Source organism: Rhinoraja longicauda, chromosome 16, assembly GCF_053455715.1.
Source record: "Rhinoraja longicauda isolate Sanriku21f chromosome 16, sRhiLon1.1, whole genome shotgun sequence".
In the NCBI taxonomy this organism is placed as follows: domain Eukaryota; kingdom Metazoa; phylum Chordata; class Chondrichthyes; order Rajiformes; family Arhynchobatidae; genus Rhinoraja; species Rhinoraja longicauda.
Genome location: NC_135968.1, coordinates 30,589,357 through 30,609,001, shown reverse-complemented (window position 1 = coordinate 30,609,001; position 19,645 = coordinate 30,589,357). Strand labels below are relative to the sequence as shown.

The window sequence follows — 19,645 nt, the reverse complement described above, 5'->3', positions numbered from 1 at the left end:
GGGGTGGGGGGAGGAGGGGTGAGGGGGGTGTCCCTCCAGGCCCACTGCATACAGGTTGCTGGCACAGCACCGCACTGTCTGAGCACTTTCCATTTCTAATGTACAGGCAGCAATAGATTCCAACTAGAGGACAAGAGCATTGTAACAACTCAGCACCAAGTAGAGTGCCGATGTAATCAAATTCATTTTTATCAGCATATCAGAAATTCGGTAAAAATTCACCATCTTCTGTAAATTGCATCTTCCTGCCATATTATGCAAGAAAGCCACCACTCCGTTAAGTGACTGCTGACACGTCCAAATGGTTCTCCTAGTATTGTTCACAATGACAAGGCACTATTCAAAGCCTCACGCATTTTACACTGAAATGGTTTACAAATTTAACTCTCAAAACTTGTACATTAATAACTACTTTTAAAAGGTAGGCACTTGGCAGATTACTACAAAGAATATATTACATCATTATTAAATGGAGTGCATTTGGATTTCTTACCTGACCTAATAAAAGCAACTGGTCTGCACATTTCCTTGTGTGATCATACGTTGTTCTCTTTGCCTCTTGCAGGTTAACTCGCTCAATTTGAGATTTCTAGAAATAATGGGTTTTTTTAAACTTGTAAAATGATAGATTGATATAATACATCACTTGATGCTCCTGAACACATCATCAGTGATGTAACCTGGGGTCACTGGGCGTTTCAACATCAGACACCCTCGCCCTGGCGACCCAGCCGTGGCATATCACAATGAAACTACTTTTCAATAATATCTTATTTTGCTGTGAAATATAAAGATTCCTCAAAACCGAGTTTATCATTTCAATCAATTAAAAACATTACATTACGCAAACTGAGGCTGTTGTTGATTCATTTTCTTTTACTGCATTTCGGCTTAACTATCCAGTAACCTTTGTATGGGTGATCGTTGGTGCCAACCAATGATCACCCATACCCATACACCATTCAGTCTGAAGAAGGGTCTCGACCCGAAACGTCACCCATTCCTTCTCTCCCGAGATGCTGCCCGACCTGCTGAGTTACTCCAGCATTTTGTGAATAAATCGATTTGTACCAGCATCTGCAGTTATTTTCTTATATCACTCATACACTAGTTTTTTCCTACACACTCGGACAATTTACAGGTTATTAACCCTACAAAACTTGCATGTCTTTGGAATGCGGGAGGAAACCAGAGATCCTGGAGAAAACCCACAGTCACAAAGAGAATGTACAAACTCCATAGAGTCAGCACCCGTAGTCAAGATTCAATCTGGGTCTCCGGTGCTATAAGGCAGCAACTCTACGTCTGCACTACTGTGTAGCTTTAAAATGGTTTTAACATTTAACCAGGCATCGAGGAAACCCTTCATAATCACTCGCCTTATGCTTTCATAATACATTTGACGGCAAGTGTTGCAAACATCTGAATAAGAGGATTGAAGAGGGAAGATCAGTGGGCGTTGTTATGGACCCAAGCATGGCCAGTGAGGAAGAACATCCAGGTTTACAACCAGGATCTCGTTCCATTGGGATGGCCGACCAAGGAATTCCTTTACATTGGCGAGACCAAGCAGAGCCTAAGCGACCATTTCATCGAACACTTGCGCTCAGCGGAATTTAACGCTTACAACTGTGAAGTGCCACACTCTGGTATGTCAAACCAGTAAGGATAGAAGAGGGGCAAATTGTGAAACTAGCAGAAAGAATATAGGTGGAAGGGGAGGGGAAAGCAGAATGTACAATCAGCAGTAGCAGCAGCAATCAGCAGTAGCAGCAGCAATCAGCAGTAGCAGCAGCAATCAGCAGTAGCACCAGCAGCAATCAGCAGTAGCAGCACCAGCAATCAGCAGTAGCAGCACCAGCAATCAGCAGTAGCAGCAGCAGCAAGCAGCAGCAAGCAGCACCAAGCTGTGTTGCTTGGGAAGTAGTGTGTGGGGATTGTGTGGGGATAGTAAGTAGTAAGACCTGTGTGATCTCCCGGACTAGTTTCGATCGCCTAGCTTGGGGTCGGAGAGGAATTTCCCGGATTTTGTTCCCAAATTGGCCTGGGTTTTTTATCCGGTTTTTCGCCTCTCCCAGGAGATCACTCAGTTCTTTTGGGCGGGCGGTTGGAGCGGTTGGAGTAGCGGCCGGGCGGTAGGTTGAGTAACCGAGCGCGGGGCTTTGTTTGGAGAGTATGACTGCCAGGGCAGTTTTTTGTTCTGGGTGTCGGATGTGGGGAATCTGGGAGTCTGATAGTCTTCCAGACATCCACATCTGCGCCAGGTGTGACGAGATGGGGCTCCTAAGGGACCGTATTAGGAACCTGGAGCGGCAGATTGATGACCTCCGTCTGATCAGGGAGAGTGAGGAGGTTATAGATAGGAGTTACAGGGAGGTGGTCACTCCTAGACCACGGGAGGTAGACAAGTGGGTCACTGTTAGGGGGGGCAAGGAACAGAGGCAGGGACTAGGGAGTACCCCGGTGGCTGTACCCCTTGGAAATAAGTACTCCTGTTTAAGTACTGTTGGGGGGGGGGACAGCCTACCTGGGGGCAACGACGGTGCCCGGGCCTCTGGCAAGGAGTCCGGCCCTGTTGCTCAGAAGGGTAGGGAAAGGAAGAGGAGAGCAGTAGTAATAGGGGACTCTATAGTGAGGGGGTCAGATAGGCGTTTCTGTGGACGCAGTCGGGAGACCCGGATGGTGGTTTGCCTCCCTGGTGCTGGTGTCCGGGATGTGTCTGAGCGTGTCCAGGATATCCTGAAAGGGGAGGGAGAGGAGCCAGAGGTCGTGGTACATATAGGTACCAACAATATAGGTAGGATAAGGGAAGAGGTCCTGAAAGGAGAATTCAGGGGGCTAGGAAGAGAGTTAAAAAAAAGGACTTCCAAAGTAATAATCTCAGGCTTACTGCCTGTGCCACGCGATAGTGAGAATAGGAATGGAGTGAGGTGGAGGATAAATACGTGGCTGAGGAACTGGTGCAGGGAGCAGGGTTTCAAGTTTCTGGATCATTGGGACCTCTTCTGGGGGAAGTATGACCTGTACAAAAAGGACGGGTTGCATCTGAACCCGAGGGGAACCAATATCCTGGCGGGGAGATTTGCTAAAATAACTGCGGAGACTTTAAACTAGTACGGTTGGGGGGAGGGACTCAAACACAGATAGCTAATAGGCAGTGTGTGAGGCAGGAGGCAGAAAAGGGAAACACTCAGACCCAATATGTAGGAGAGAAAGAAGGGAAAAGAAATAAACTGAGAATAAGAAATGATGGGTCCCTTAAATGTGTATATTTTAATGCTAGGAGCATTGTAAGAAAGGTGGATGAGCTTAGAGCCTGGATTGACATCTGGAAGTATGATGTTGTGGCGATCAGTGAAACATGGTTGCAGGAGGGTTGCGATTGGCAATTAAATATTCCAGGATTTCATTGTTTCAGATGTGATAGAATCGGAGGGGCAAGAGGTGGGGGTGTTGCATTGCTTGTCAGGGAGGATATCACAGCAGTGCTTTGGCAGGACAGACTAGAAGGCTCGATTAAGGAGGCTGTTTGGGTGGAACTCAGAAATGAGAAAGGTTTAGCAACACTTATAGGGGTGTATTATAGACCGCCAAATAGGGAACGAGAATTGGAAGAGCAAATATGTAAGGAGATAGCAGATATTAGTAGTAAGCACAGAGTGGTGATTGTGGGTGATTTCAATTTTCCGTATATAGACTGGGAATCACATTCTGTTAAAGGGCTGGATGGTTTGGAGTTTGTAAAATGTGTGCAGGATAGTTTTTTGCAGCAATACGTAGAGGTGCCTACCAGAGAAGGGGCAGTGTTGGACCTCCTGTTAGGAAATGAGATGGGTCAGGTGACGGAGGTATGTGTTGAGGAGCACTTTGGGTCTAGTGATCATAATGCCATTAGTTTCAATATCATTATGGAGAAGGTCAAATCTGGACCAAGGGTTGAGATTTTGGATTGGAGAAAGGCTAATTTTGAGGAGATGAGAAAGGATTTAAAAGGAGTGAAATGGAAATTGTTGTTTTATGAAAAGGATATAATAGAGAAATGGAGGATATTTAAAGGTGAAATTTTGAGAGTACAGAGTCTTTATGTCCCTGTTCGGTGGAAAGGAAAGAATAATAATTTGAAAGAGCCGTGGTTTTCCAGGGAAATTGGACACTTGGTTCGGAAAAAGAGGGAGATATACAATAAATATAAGCGGCAGGGAGTAAATGAGGTTCTTGAGGAATATAAAGAATGTAAAAGGAATCTTAAAAAGGAAATTAGAAAAGCGAAAAAAAGATATGAGGCTGCTTTGGCAAGTAATGTAAAAGTAAACCCCAAGGGGTTCTATAGATATGTCAATAGCAAAAGGATAGTGAGGGATAAAATTGGTCCATTAGAGAGTCAGAGTGGACAGCTATGTGCTGAGCCGGAAGAAATGGGGGAGATATTAAACAATTTCTTTTCTTCGGTATTTACCGAGGAGAAGGATATTGAATTATGTGAGGTAAGCGAAACAAGTAGAGTAGTGATGGAAATTAGGAGGATTAAAGAAGAGGAGGTACGGACACTTTTGAAGAATATAAAAGTGGATAAGTCTCCAGGTCCTGATAGGATATTCCCTAGGACATTGAGGGAAGTTAGTGCAGAAATAGCAGGGGCTATGACGGAAATATTTCAAACGTCATTAGAAACAGAGATGGTGCCGGAAGATTGGCGCATTGCGCATGTTGTGCCTTTGTTTAAAAAAGGTTCTAAAAGTAAACCTAGCAATTATAGACCTATTAGTTTGACGTCTGTGGTGGGAAAATTAATGGAAAAGATACTTAGGGACAATATATATAATTATTTGGATAATCAAGGCCTGATTAGAAACAGTCAACATGGATTTGTGCCTGGAAGGTCATGTTTGACTAATCTTCTTGAATTTTTTGAAGAGGTTACCAGGGAAATTGATAAGGGCAAGGCTGTGGATGTTGTCTATATGGACTTCAGTAAGGCATTTGACAAGGTTCCACATGGAAGGTTGATTAAGAAGGTTAAATCATTGGGTATTAATAGTAAGGTTGCAAGATGGATTCAACAATGGCTGAATGGGAGATACCAGAGGGTAACGGTTGACAATTGTATGTCAGGTTGGAGGCCAGTGTCTAGTGGAGTGCCCCAAGGATCTGTGTTGGGTCCACTGTTGTTTGTCATTTACATTAATGATCTGGATGATGATGTGGCAAATTGGATTAGTAAATATGCAGATGATACTAAGATAGGTGGAGTAGTTGATAGTGAGGTAGATTTTCAAAGTCTACAGAGAGACTTGGGCCTTTTGGAAGGGTGGGCTGAAAGATGGCAGATGGAGTTTAATGCTGATAAGTGTGAGGTGCTACATTTTGGTAGGACAAATCAAAATAGGACGTACAGGGTAAATGGTAGGGAATTGAGGAATGCAGTGGAACAGAGGGATCTGGGAATAACTGTGCATTGTTCCCTGAAGGTGGAATCTCATGTGGATAGGGTGGTGAAGAAGGCGTTTGGTATGCTTGCCTTTATAAATCAGAGCATCGAGTATAGAAGTTGGGATGTAATGTTGAAATTGTACAGGGCATTGGTGAGGCCGAATCTGGAGTATGGTGTGCAGTTCTGGTCGCCAAATTATAGGAAGGATGTCGACAAAATGGAGAGGGTACAGAGGAGATTTACTAGAACGTTGCCTGGGTTTCAGCACTTAGGCTACAGAGAGAGGTTGAACAGGTTGGGTCTTTATTCTTTGGAGCGTAGAAGGTTGAGGGGGGACTTGATAGAGGTTTTTAAAATTTTGAGAGGGACGGACAGAGTTGACGTGGGTAGGCTTTTCCCTTTGAGAGTGGGGAAGATTCCAACAAGGGGACATAGCTTCAGAATTGAGGGACAAAGGTTTAGGGGTAACATGAGGGGGAACTTCTTTACTCAGAGGGTTGTGGCTGTATGGAATGGGCTTCCGGTGGAAGTGGTGGAGGCTGGCTCGATTTTATTATTTAAGAGTAAATTGGATAGGTATATGGATAAGAGGGGATTAGAGGGTTATGGTCTGAGTGCAGGTAGATGAGACTAGGTCAGGGAGAATGGTCCGCGTGGACTGGTAGGGCCGGACAGGCCTGTTTCCATGCTGTAGTTGTTATATGTTATATGTTATATGTTAAATGGATAAAAATCGAGGTGGGGCAAAGGGAAGCAAGGGGAAATAAAAAGAGTAGGGGGAGGTTTGTTTGTGGGTTGGTTCTGTAAAATTGGAGAATTCAATGTTCATACCGTTGGGTTGTAAGCTACCAGAGCAGAATACGGGGTGCTGTTCCTCGAGTTCAATAGGGCCTCACTCTGTCAATGTAGCTGAAAGGCCAGTATGGGAATGGGAAAGGAAGTTTAAATGGTTAGCAACTTGGAGATGCAATAGGCCTTGGCCGCCGAGCGCAAGTGTTCGATGAAATGGTCGCTTAGGCTCTATTTGGTCTCGCCAATGTAAAGGAAGCCACATCAGGAACCCTGAATACTTAATAAACATAAGGACAGAAGAAGTAAACCTGAACCTGTTGGGGTCTTTGAATGCGAGGAAGGAGGAGTAGGGTCAGGTGCCACATCTCCTGTAGTTGCAAGGGGAAAGTACCTGGGGAATGGGTGTTTTGGGTGGTAAGAGAAGAATGAACCAAGGAGGTACAGAGGGAGTGGTCTCTACAGAAGTGGAAAAGGTAGGGGATAGGAAAACGTGACTGGTGGTGGCATCACGTTGAAGGTGGCGAAAATGTTGGAGAATGATGTGTTGGATGCAATGGTTGGTAGATTGAAAGGCAAGTACCAGGGGGACTCTATCCTTGTTCATTCTTTGGGGAGGGGGAATGAGAGCAGATCTGCGGGACACATTGGAGATGCAGATGAGGGATCCATCTATGAGAGCAGGGCGTAAACTACATTTATTGAAGAAAGATGACATCTCAGAAAGTCTCATGTTCGGAGCAGATGTGGCAAAGATAGAGGAATTGAGAGTAGGCCATAGCATCCTTGCAAGAGGCAAGGTGGGAGGTGCGATAGTCCAGATAAATGTGGAGTTGGTGGGTTTGCAGCAGATGTCAGTGGGGGGGGGGGGGGGGGGGGGTGAGGGAGGGCGGCAGTTAACGGTAAAGTTAATGAAAAAAACAAAATCAACCATGAAGATGAGCTCTATTGATGCCAAACAGAAAACTGGACAACACAACGGTCCACAAGCAGCAGTCCAGGAGGGAACAAAACAAAAGTTTAGGAATACAAGGACAATAATCAAGTGGATGACAGGTAATATGCTGGGCAATGGATCTCAAGAGATCAAACATCATACAACTTGCCAGCTGCAATTTGTATTACCTGGAAGTAGGAATTCTCACACAGAACATCATAGCAAATATCCAGTGGACTGGCCGAATTCTCTTGTATGCCAGATGGTACAACTAGGTCTTTTCTTTTTGAGAACCTGTACAAATAATGAGCAGCAACTGTCCAGAATAGGAGTTCTGCCTCATCACCAAAGAGCCTACGAAAGGAAAAGATACAGTGGAGTGATATGGAGAACATCAAGAATATGAAAGCCTTACAAACAATTAATATTTTCACTATGTGCATATTTGTCATGAATATTAAGATCTGTTCAACCTGACATTATGTTGGGCACAACCATCGTGGGCTAAACATTCCTGTGCTGTACTGTTCTATGCTCTATAATAAAAATACCCTTCAACAGTCACCATTTCAGGAAGGTAATTGTAGTGGTGATTTTATTTCCCTTTCACAGTGGTTTAGAGTTAACCAATGTTCTATTTAAAGGTCAGAACGCACAGAGCACCATAGACCAGCAGGTTGCAAGGCACTCCTCACCAGGGACAAAAGAAAGGAAAGATTAGGAAAGAGGTGTGTTGATGAGAGGAACACAAGGTTCTTGAGTTCCATTTGGAAATAGGGAAAAAGAAAAATAGACAAAGATATTGGGCATTAAGTTCAGACTTGAAACCCATACCAGCATTCTGCTAGAGAGTAACTGGTGCGCCCAGAGTGATGATGTGAAGGCAGGCTGGACGGTGACGTGGGTAGACTGGACGGTGACGTGGGCAGACTGGACGGTGACGTGGGCAGACTGGACGGTGACGTGAAGGCAGGCTGGACGGTGACGTGAAGGCAGGCTGGACGGTGACGTGGGCAGGCTGGACGGTGACGTGGGCAGGCTGGACCGTGACGTGGGCAGACTGGACCGTGACGTGGGCAGACTGGACCGTGACGTGGGCAGACTGGACCGTGACGTGGGCAGACTGGACGGTGACGTGGGCAGACTGGACGGTGACGTGAAGGCAGGCTGGACGGTGAAGTGGGCAGATTGGACGGTGGCGTGAAGGCAGGCCGGACGGTGACGTGGGCAGACTGGATGGTGACGTACGTGTGCCTTGGCGTGTGGGGGGGGGGGGGGGGGGGGGGGGGAGGTTGGGTTCCTCTTGAGGTACACAGACAATAAAATGGGCTGCAAATATGAATTGTGATACGAGGTAGGCAACAATACGTTACAAATCCCAGGGACTCTTGGTTAGCATGTTACAAAATACTGATGCTCCCTATTGGGGAGAGATCATTTTGTCTCAGATGCAGAGTTTTGAACAATGAGACAAATCAAAATTTGGCCGTTTGAAGCGCAATTATCTACCCTCAGTGATGGGTGTGTGACCTAACTAAACTTCTGCAGACCAGGGTGATATATCTCTTGCCTTCCCCGGCTCCATTTGGGAGCTGCCTGCAGCGTCAGCAGGTTCAGTCCCCATTCCAGAACTCGAGCACTCAATCCAAGCCAAAACTGCAGGAGTGCTACATTAGTACAAAGCATTAAGCTAAGATTCTGCTTGCCAGCAGAGGCAATTTGAACAGACTCCACAGCATGGTTCCAAGACGACAGGGTAATTTTCAGTCAACCAAGTCCACACAAACATAAACCGGCCATTCATCTCAATGCTGCCTGTTGGGCACAAAACTATTAAAGCCATAAATTAAAGTGAAGCACTGGGCATTAGCTTTCATTTCAAGCATGGCATTCGAAATGCAGAAAAGCCATGCCAAACATGTCAGATGCCTCTTCTTGAATTGTTTTGTTGATGACAGCAGAACTGGATATTTAGAAATTATTTTTAAGTTGAAGCGATAGTAAGAAGGGTCTCGACCTGAAGCGTCACCCATTCCTTCTCTCCAGAGATGCTGCCTGACCCGCTGAGTTACTCCAGCATTTTGTTTCTACCATTACCAGTCAGCATTATATGTTGCTGGGAAAAAGCAGAGAAAAACTAACGTAGGAATATGATTTTAGGCAAAAAAAAAGTGTTAAAATCCAATTCAAAGGCACAATAGGTAAACAATGGAAAATTTTGCTTTTAAAACAAAGAAACATGAAGTTTCAAAATGTAAGTTATTAATAACCAAGTAAAAGATCTGTATAATATAACTCTGGTGACCAGTGTTGAACCCTGATGTCCAATATTACTTGTGTGGAGTTTGCACATTGTCCCATGGATTTCCCCAAAGATGCTTCAGTTTCCTCTCACATCCCAAAGATGTGATGTATGATAGGTTTATTGACCATTGTAAAATACCCCTAGTGCAAGTGGATTTAATAAGAGTTAGGGACACGAAAGAGAATAAGTTGTGGGGAAAATAAATGGCAAGGCCGCGGGGAAGAGAGGGTGTGTTGGCAGCACATCGTGGGCCATCATGTACTTGATGGGCTGAATGATATACTTTAATGAGATGAGGAAAAATAAATCCAAGAACATAACACCCAAAGGATCCAGAACACCCAGCTTACAACCCAGCGGTGTGAACATTGATTTCTCTAATCTCAATTAACCCTTGCATTCCCCCACTCTGTCTCTCCCCCATCTTAGTCATCCGGCTAGTTTTACTGTTTGTATCCCCTCGTTACCACCTTCTCCACAGCCAACAATGGACCAATTGTGGGCTCTGGCTCTTGGTGCCGACTCTGATTTGTTCTGTACCTTTTCATACCTCTACTTTCCCTCTCCCCTGTCTCTCAGTCTGAAGAAGGGTCTCAACCTGAAACGTCATCTATTCCTTTTCTCCAGAGATGCCGCCTGATCCGCTGAGTTACTCCAGCATATTTTGTCTACCCAAAGGAACAACATTGAAGTTCACAAGAGATAGCAAGACCTAGAAGATGTAAAGATGCAAACCTTTCTCAGCCATGAAGTAATTAGGCATGCATGATACAAGAGTAAAAAGATCTAGCAGAAAATAAATGGACGGAAATGAATAAGAACCAGGAAGCCAGGCCAATATAGAACCATCAGTTCAAATAGTATATTTTGAAAGTATAGACTGTAAGAAACATGAGGGTCTGAACAACCTCACAAAATTCTCTTCATAAGAAAAGTTACAAGAAGTGTGACAGTGCAAATTAGAATGCAAGGGAAGCAAGTGGTAAAAGCAGGAAGAATGACGAGGAATGGGCTCAATATTCATAATTTACTAAAATATAGTTTTATAGGATACAATATAATGGCCAAGACTAATTATTTGCTAAACAGTGGAAGAATTCATTATATGATCTGGTTTTGAAGAATCTGGTTAACGGTGGTCAAAATAAAAGTCACAGAAGATCCATAGATACATCGCTGCTGGCTATTGCAACAAGTTTGTTAAACTGCGTTTGACTGGATTTGATTTGTTTTGATTAACACATGGGTTATGCAATTATCTTAAATTAATAAACCAGCAGAAAAGCAAGTTGGCTTGTATTTGGTAGCTTTTTAAAGTCTAGCTCTTGTACAGAATCCACATCAAGCCACATATCTGTGAACAACTCTGCCTCTAATGTAAAAAGGCCATTGCATAACCTTTCTGAATGTCAATGGTTTGTTCCAGAAATAGGTTCTGCTACTTTGTTTTTGATTTCTAGGGTCTTATGAATGTTGTTTCAGCAGATACTTCATAAGGTGAACATAATATATTTTTGATAACTGGTTTAAGCAAAAACGAACTTGCGTTTTTCTCAAGTTTATTGACAATGCAACAAAAAAAACGGAAATCAAACTTGAAGACGAACTGAAGACAAATAACTTGATAACATTTAAACAAATAAAATTGAAGCAAATAAAGACAAACAAAACTCACCTTGGAGGAGAGAGAGGGAAAGAGAGAGAAAGAGAGAGAGAAAACAACACAAACTTTTCATAAACTAACAAAAATAAACATAAACATACTTAAATTTTTAAAACGCATATAACATCCCTAAATGTTATATAATCTTGCACTTAAATTTAATATTTACTCGTGCCACCATTGATTTTCTGGCACTCTTAGTTTCAGAGCTTTGCTGGTTTATCCATTATCCAAAGGAGGTCACGGCCTCAGAGAGGGGTACAACGGTACCGGAACGGTCCACCTAGGCTGCTGGGAGGGGCTGAGATACCGGCCTGCAAAGCCAGCTAAGGAAGTCGGCTATGGGGATAGATGTGCTGGCTCCAGCTGGGCTGGGTTCCAGAGCCCCAGCCGCAGATTGCAAATTCAACCCACCGATCAGCCGTGGAAGTCCCAATGAGGTCGAGACTGGCTGCCTTACACAGCCGAGGTGCCACATTTTCGGGGAGGCTTCCAGGACCAGGGGGGGGGGGGAGATTTCAAGTGGGCTCATATTTTTGTCCGGATTTAAGGAGGCGCCGGACCACCAGTTGTTGGAAAATCAGTGGCGGGCCTGTACTGAATAAATAACCGAGAATTTTCACCCAATCTTTTCAGATTTGCATGCAATACTCAACTTTTAAAAAGTGCATTTGATCTGGTCTGAAATGATTAGCGGCTATTTCTCTCGGAACCCCTAGCGACCTCTAGCGGAACCCTACGGTTCCCGGGAACCCCGGTTGAGAAACGCTGCTTTAAAGGTATGGGGGAGAAAGATTTAATAGGAACACGAGACCATCGAACTATCTTTAATCAGACTTTATTGGATTTTATCTTGCATTAAATGTTGTACCCTTTATCCTTTATCTGAGCATCATGCGTGGCTTGATTGTAATCATGTACAGTCTTTTCTTTGACTGGATAGCATGCAAACAAAAGCTTTTGACTGTACCTCAGTACACATGACAATAATAAACTAAACTAATAAACTTAACTAGAAGGAATAGTATATTCACGATCACATACGATTCTGTTTTGGTGCAGTGGCCAGGTGAAGGCTTCAGAGAACTGTTATACAGATGGCAGAAGAGGTGGTAGCATCATTGAAAGATTAGTATTGGAGTAACAGCTGAAGATGATGGGACAACGAGAGGAAATTTTCCAGAGGATATGATAAAAGCAATTTTGAATGAGTATGTGAATAAACCAGCAGATAGGGATTTAAAGTCAATAATCACAGGATTGAAAAAGGGGAATTAGGTGGTTGGGAGTTATGAGAGGAAAGGGACAATGGAGCAGGTTGTTTCTGTGATAAAATAAGCTTAATGACGATGGGAAAGGAAATAGAAGAAATAGAAATGTAATGTAATCTCTGGGGCAATATAAATATTAGATGAGTATTACATAAAGTGCAAGGAGTCCTGGGAAAGAACAAGGGAACAGATTTGTGGAAAGATGCAATAGAGCCAGCACTTGGTTTTGAACATGAACACTGCATGTGATGCCCTTCTGATAACTGTTTAAATATGGGCAAGATTGAAGAATGCAATGGCCTAGCTATTCCAAGAATAATCCCAGGTACCTTGCCACCAACAAACATCGTTGCAGCAGTTGGAACTCGGGGTCTAGAAGGTGGTTCTGGATGTCACTGCAAAGAAAAAAAAGCATTAATGCATATTATAGCTACACATACATTTGATGAAATCTTTATGTGCTAACATGTACTGTAAAGCTTTTATCCAAAATACAGCATTTTAATGTTCGTGGCATGAAATATGTCTAAAATAATATACTCACTTTGATATGGAGTTCAATTGTTCCTGCATAAGACATTTTATTTCTTCATTTTCAGAATATTGACTGCAGAAAACAACAGGAAAATGTGATAAGGGTGAGAATTTGTTCCGTGTAGTACATGCTGGTTCCATTTCAGGAAAAAAAACAGCATCAAATAACTACAAAATTTGTCAATATATAATTAAGATGTAGTAGAATTTCAACACTTAACTGTTAACAATATGTTAATGCATTCTCAGCAAACATTCAAATGATTATCGTAATTATCCGGAAGTATAATTTCAATACGAACACACATTAATCTGTGTTTATACATCTGCAAGCTCCATAATCAAATCTGAAATAATAGGTTAGGGTTAGCATGTACTTACATTTGCATAATACTGAGTGAATACTGCCCATTCCATGGTTGATGCAACAAGAAAGCTTTCAATACAAGACAAGATCTGGGAAGGAGGAGGTAAGGACACCAAATTGGATCTATGCAAGAAAAATATAAATACTCCAGTCATAAAACAAGCTTTTCACTGATAATCAGCAGTATGATTGCAATTAGCTGCAATTCTCTTATGTGCATGGGGTTTAATTTGGCAGGTTGTTAAATCAAGCAGTAGGAATTCGGTCATGGTTGAAAGGTGCAACGTGTACATAATAAAAAATGAGTGGGGGGGGGGAAACATAAAAAATTACTGAAATCAACCTATTAACTAAGAAAGCAGACAACGCATTCCATTAATAGGGAACTGGTCTTGAAGTGAAAAAATAAATTAGAAAAATACATCGTCCAGATCAATAAATACAAATGGAAAAACATAGATATTGAAAATATTTTGTTATCTTGTATCCTGATAGTGAAAATACCAGGCTGGGTTAGAAAATAAGATGAAACTGAGCTTTGGGAAGTAAATAAGTCTCTTTAATAATGGAAAATAATTTGCAATTTGGATAATGGAGACACTACCAGGGTTCAGCATCTGGCAGCAACTGAACAACGTGGATAGCTAAACATAGAAATTCAGAGGCTGATGTCAGAGATCTTGTATTCTTCCACAGGCTACCCTAACACAGCTGGCAGTATAATCAAAAGAAGTCAGTCAGTCCTTCAGTTCAGTATTTCATTATCCCATGCCATATTGTGGCCTCTATGCCAATACCTTATGTTGAATCCAAACTATATTTTAAATTAGTTGAAAGCTGAGATCTTTATTTCATAATTTGACAACTTTGAGAATTTTTCAACATTACTAATTATGACGACATTGATGTTGACAACTCAATGCTAACAAACCATGGAACAGAAACTTGAGGACAACAAATGAAATCAAAAACCCACCTAAACCTATGAGGTCAACAGTACGAACCATTGTTTTGCTGGTGAGTGCCATTCCATGCAATGATAGATAAGGTTTAATACTATGAACCTTTCTCGCAGGGTGGAAATGTTGAGGATAAGGCATAGCTTTAAGATGATGGGGGCAAAGTTTAAAGGAAATGTGTGGGGCAGATTATTTTTATTTATACATACACAGAGGGTGGTGGGTGCCTGGATCGCACTGCCACGGGTGATGATGGAGACAGAATAGATAGTGGTGTTTAAAAAGCAGGTAGACAGGCATATGGATATGCAGGGAGTGAATCACGTGCAGGCAGATGAGCTTGGTTTATCTTGGCATCATTTTTGGTACAGTGTGGCCAAAGGGCTTGTTCCTGCACAGTACTGTTCTATGTTCAGACCATTTACCAACCCTTAAAATAACTGATTGTACTTCATAAAAAGGATCAACCAACATGCAAGTAAAAACCAGTGAAGATAGAATTTTAAAGATATTATGAATAAAAGGGAAAACATTTAAATGTAGATCATATGATGACGTTTCAGGTTGAGACCCTTCTTGGGGCTCGACCTGAAATGTCCCCATTCCTTCTCTCCAGAGATGCTGTCTGTCCCGCTGAGTTACTCAAGCTTTTTGTGTCTTTCTTCGGTTTAAACCAGCATCTGCAGTTCCTTCTTACATAGATCACATGATGCTTTGCTTGAACATGATAATATTATTCCAAAGTATTCAAAGTCTAGGAAACACCATAATCTCAATGAACTTTAAAATAAAAGTGTCAATTAACTGAAAGCCAATCTGCCAAATCTTTATGTGTAGGAAGGAACTGCAGATGCTGGTTTAAACCGAAGAGACACAAAATGCTGGAGTAACTCAGCGGGACAGGTAGCATCTCTGAATAGAAGGACCTTCTATCTTCTAGGGCGGCACGGTAGCGCAGCGGTAGAGTTGCTGCTTTACAGCGAATGCAGCGCCGGAGACTCAGGTTCGATCCTGACTACGGGTGCTGCACTGTAAGGAGTTTGTACGTTCTCCCCGTGACCTGCGTGGGTTTTCTCCGAGATCTTCGGTTTGCTCCCACACTCCAAAGACGTACAGGTATGTAGGTTAATTGGCTGGGTAAATGTAAAAATTGTCCCTAGTGGGTGTAGGATAGTGTTAATGTACGGGGATCACTGGGCGGCACGGACTTGGAGGGCCGAAAAGGCCTGTTTCCGGCTGTATATATATGATATATGATATGATATGATATCTGCGTCGGATTGCAAAATCTTCATACCAGTGCCTCTCAAAGGGGAACAATTAGAAAGATTGGTTGAAAGGTATATAAAAGATTTCAAGTCATATTTAACCTTCCTTTGAACCTTAGTAATCGCCAAACCTAATCTGAGAAAAGTGAATAAAAAGATGAGAAAAAATATTTGTTGTAGTGTCGGGACACCATCAGTAGGTGGAGTACAGGATTAACAAGGGTAAAAGTACATGCGAATTAACACCCATTCATTGCCCCTTCATGTGTGTCAATAAATGGATTGCTGGTCATCTGTAATGTTGACCAATTTTAAATAATTTACTGAAAGCATAGTAAGCTATGAACAACGGGAGCACTCAAAAAGTTATGACTATTTTATATCGACAGAATAACAAAACATTTATGGTTATGTGCACTGTTTTAACAGCATAACAAAACTTTTTAACATAATTTCCAAATGCATGGAAGCATATCTGCTTATAAAGAGTCCATTTGACTAATTTGGCCTGCTTGAATTACTTTGAGCAGTTATCTATCATGAAAGATATTTTATAAACGATGCTCTGATGGAACGACCTGCACAAGCAAAATGTTCCTTCAGCTACTAGGAGAATTCTGCAATCCCTCAAATCCATTACCTACTTCCAGTCCTATTAAATTTGACGGCTAAAGGAAATAAATTTTTGACTATTTCTGTGGCACATTACTTAAGACTATATTTATACTCATGCTTTCTTATAAAGTGTAATTCCACCAACCTTCAGATTACAAACATAACAGATGCATAAAGAGAGATAATTCAATCATAAATCTGTACTAGCTATGGAAATGAGGAAGATAATAAAATCAAAACCAGAGCCCAGGGAGAGTGCAGGAGCAGCTGGTAACTGAGCGTGACACAATGAGTTGAACACGAGGTTGGTGATGGAAGAGTGAGGAGAAATGGAAATCAAACTCAGCTGAGTACAAGAACAGTGGCATCATCGGGAGCACCCTTTATGAGTGGAAAACTACAAAGTCCAGGAAATGCAGCAGATGTGGAAGAGAGGAGGAGAAAGTTGCATCCACATGATGACAATACCATCTTTGGAACATACTTTCAGTATGTATTAAAGCTTAAATGGTTTAAAAGCAAAATGTTCTTGGGAACATGAACAAATAGCTTATAGCACACACAACTAAAAGATAAGGCACACACAAACAATTATGGGATTTTACACTTGGGACATATTCACACCTGTTAATTCCTGCTCATCTATCCTGTAACTTGCTGATTTCATTGCTATTTCCAGAACTCGGATACAGCCATCATCTGAAGCCAGAACGACTTTGTCAGAACTGCACCAGTCTATGTCAAGGACCTTGTAGCTGACATTGCGACCAGTCCTCAAGCTGCTTACCATCTGAATCTTAAAACAAAATTGCAAAGAATCACCTTTAGTTTTTACAAGCAGTTGAAACTTTTCTTTTAAATTTGTTTCAACAGATGCATTTTTGATCAAACACACAATGTGAAATAAATGAAATTTGAGAAATTTCAAATAACAAATGTGACATTTATTAATAGCACATGAGGCATAATGAACTAGAATGTAACTTGTGTGGTAGTTCATTAGAAATACATTCAAAGAAAAAAGGTGTAACATGGAAACATTTGAACAACTCAAACACTACCTCCTTAGTATCCCATACTTCAACTCCATCGTTAAACATCATTAGAAGTTTCATGTTTCCCTTCCCAGGACCAAAACGAATCTTCTTTACCCAACCACGATGTGTAGGAATTCCTCTATTAAACAGCAATCAATCAAAACAAGACAAATATTTTAATGAATGAACCTCAACATCAACAATTAATAATAGATTGACATTTATCTGGTTAATCAAAAATCAACAGTTTATATGTCCTATTTATGTGACGCTTTGGGTCAGGACCCTTCTTCAGATGCCAGTCACCCCAACGTGTCCATGTTTTCCAATGATGTTGCCCGATTCACTGAGTTACTCCAGCACTCTGTGAAACATCACCTATCCACGTTCTCCAATGATGCTGCCCGACACGCTGAGTTACTCCAGCACTCTGTGAAACGTCACCTATCCATGTTCTCTAGAGATGCTGCCCGACCCGCTGAGTTACTCCAGCACTTTGGGCCCTTTTGTGTAAACCAGCATCCACAGTTCCTTGTTTCTACAGTTTTTGTATGTCCTTACTAGAATAGCGCTACCAGATATTTGGAAAGCTGTGGTCAGCCAAGGAGAAAGGAAACAACAATTAGACTCAAAATGTCACCTATTCCTTTTCTCTAGACCCACTGAGTCACTCCAGCATTTTGTATCCATTAGAGGATTCTAGATGTCCTCTACATGGTCCATGCCGTGTACAGTTCATTTTATTGGAGGTCTTGGACACACATATGCTGTAGGTAAGGGAAAACCAGTGGATAAGATTTCCGGTATGTACTTGATAAAATGCCACAGAAACATTATTCAGAAAAATAAATGTTCAAGGTTTAGAAGGAAACATTTTGGGCTGAATGAATGGTTGGTTGGCTAACAGGGAACTGAAAATTGGCATTAAGGATTAAGGCACCAAACCTATGCTTGCTAAATTTACTAATGATACAAACATAGATACGGTGCAAAGGAGATGCAAGGGGCTTAAAAGTGGTATATAAGAGGTGAATAAATGGGCAATGAGTTTTAAACATTTTTTTAGGCAGTGGCAAATAGATATTTGATAAAGAAGGAAATGAAAAGCAACTACAGGTAGTTGGAAATAAGAAGCTGAGGTTACTGATCAACCAATTGGCCACATTTGCACCTAATTTGTATGTAGTGCTATAGAAAAATGACTGAGCGCATGCAGGGATTTCCTCATGACAACCATAACTAGACAGCATTATTTCTGCTGGCATCCATAAGAAGTTGAGGCGGCATGACTGCGCCAACAAGAGCCCGCATCAACGCCGCTGATTTCTGTGGGAGCCTTCATGGCCAATGTGACTGGTCAAGACTTGGTGTGATGAAATACCTAGATGTATGACTGGGGGCAAAGGGCAGACCATTCAATCCCCTTTCCCTCAGCCCACCGCTGAAGAAGAGAACATACATAGTTTGGGATCTTCAAGGGAAACCTGTGCGCTTTGCATTGTGCCCAACAACAGATTCTGGGTGGATGGACGTGAACCTCACCACAAACCAGCCAGCTGATTCTGCAATATTGTGACCCTGGTGAAGCTAAAGCACTCAAATATCAGACTGCCTCAGCATAATCACACAATTAATAGACACAATGTTTCAGAAGTTCCAATTTCCCTTACCTTGAAAGCCTTGCTTTTAAGTCCCAAAAGTTCACGTTTCCATCGACATCACCTAGCACCAGGACATCCCCCTTCCACGCAATGCATGTGATGCTGCCCATATCTCCCTGCAAGTAGGTCAGAATTATTTCTTCAGATCGAATGAGTAAGAAGAAAACAGCATTCAGTACACACACTGCAGATGTACATTTAGCTTATCCATTTACAAAGCATCGAATTTCAGTAGCCATCGATCTTCATGCACTTGGGATTCCGATAATAGGCTATCCTACAGCAGCACTTATGTACTGAATGATTTTAGCTTTAACACAGCCATATGGCAATAAATTTAATCAATATATTTTAAGAACATTGAGATTGAAAGGCTATTTTTTTCCACTGGCACAATAGTACACTCAATACTTGACAGGAATTTTTATTCCCTCTAGATTTATGCTTCTACTGAGGATCTTCTTGCCTCAGCTGTACATCGTTGCTCTTAAGCAATTTGAAAGTTAATTTATTTCCTTTGACAATCTGCACTTTGTACTTTTCAACAAGTTCACTTAGACTTTCAACAATGCTATATTCTTGGATTCCCAATCTTCTCCGAGATTAAAATACCACCGGGTGGCGCCAGCAATGGCTGCCTCGCCAACAGTCTGTCTGTCCCTTCCTTCTTTGTTGTTTGTTTGCGTTAAATGTATGTTTTTAGTGTTCTTTAGCTTTAGTTTTATGTGCAGAGTGGGAGGGAGTTGGGGGAAACCTTTTCTAATGTCTTACCTCGACGGAGATGGACATTTTTTTGCATCGTATCGCC

At 42.0% G+C, this 19,645-nt stretch overlaps 1 protein-coding gene across 1 annotated transcript in view; it reads right to left on the bottom strand.

Annotated features, from left to right (window-relative positions):
- wdr11 (WD repeat domain 11) overlaps positions 1-19,645 on the bottom strand; it is an 84,167-nt gene that overhangs the window by 18,126 nt on the left and 46,396 nt on the right. Inside the window, exons 17-24 of the mRNA XM_078413524.1 lie at positions 18,847-18,953; positions 17,201-17,315; positions 16,764-16,935; positions 13,312-13,420; positions 12,941-13,003; positions 12,726-12,791; positions 7,346-7,511; positions 494-589 (exon numbers count right to left, since the gene is read on the bottom strand). Coding sequence (XP_078269650.1) covers positions 494-589; positions 7,346-7,511; positions 12,726-12,791; positions 12,941-13,003; positions 13,312-13,420; positions 16,764-16,935; positions 17,201-17,315; positions 18,847-18,953 — 894 coding nt within the window. The remainder of the gene's footprint in view (positions 1-493; positions 590-7,345; positions 7,512-12,725; positions 12,792-12,940; positions 13,004-13,311; positions 13,421-16,763; positions 16,936-17,200; positions 17,316-18,846; positions 18,954-19,645) is intronic.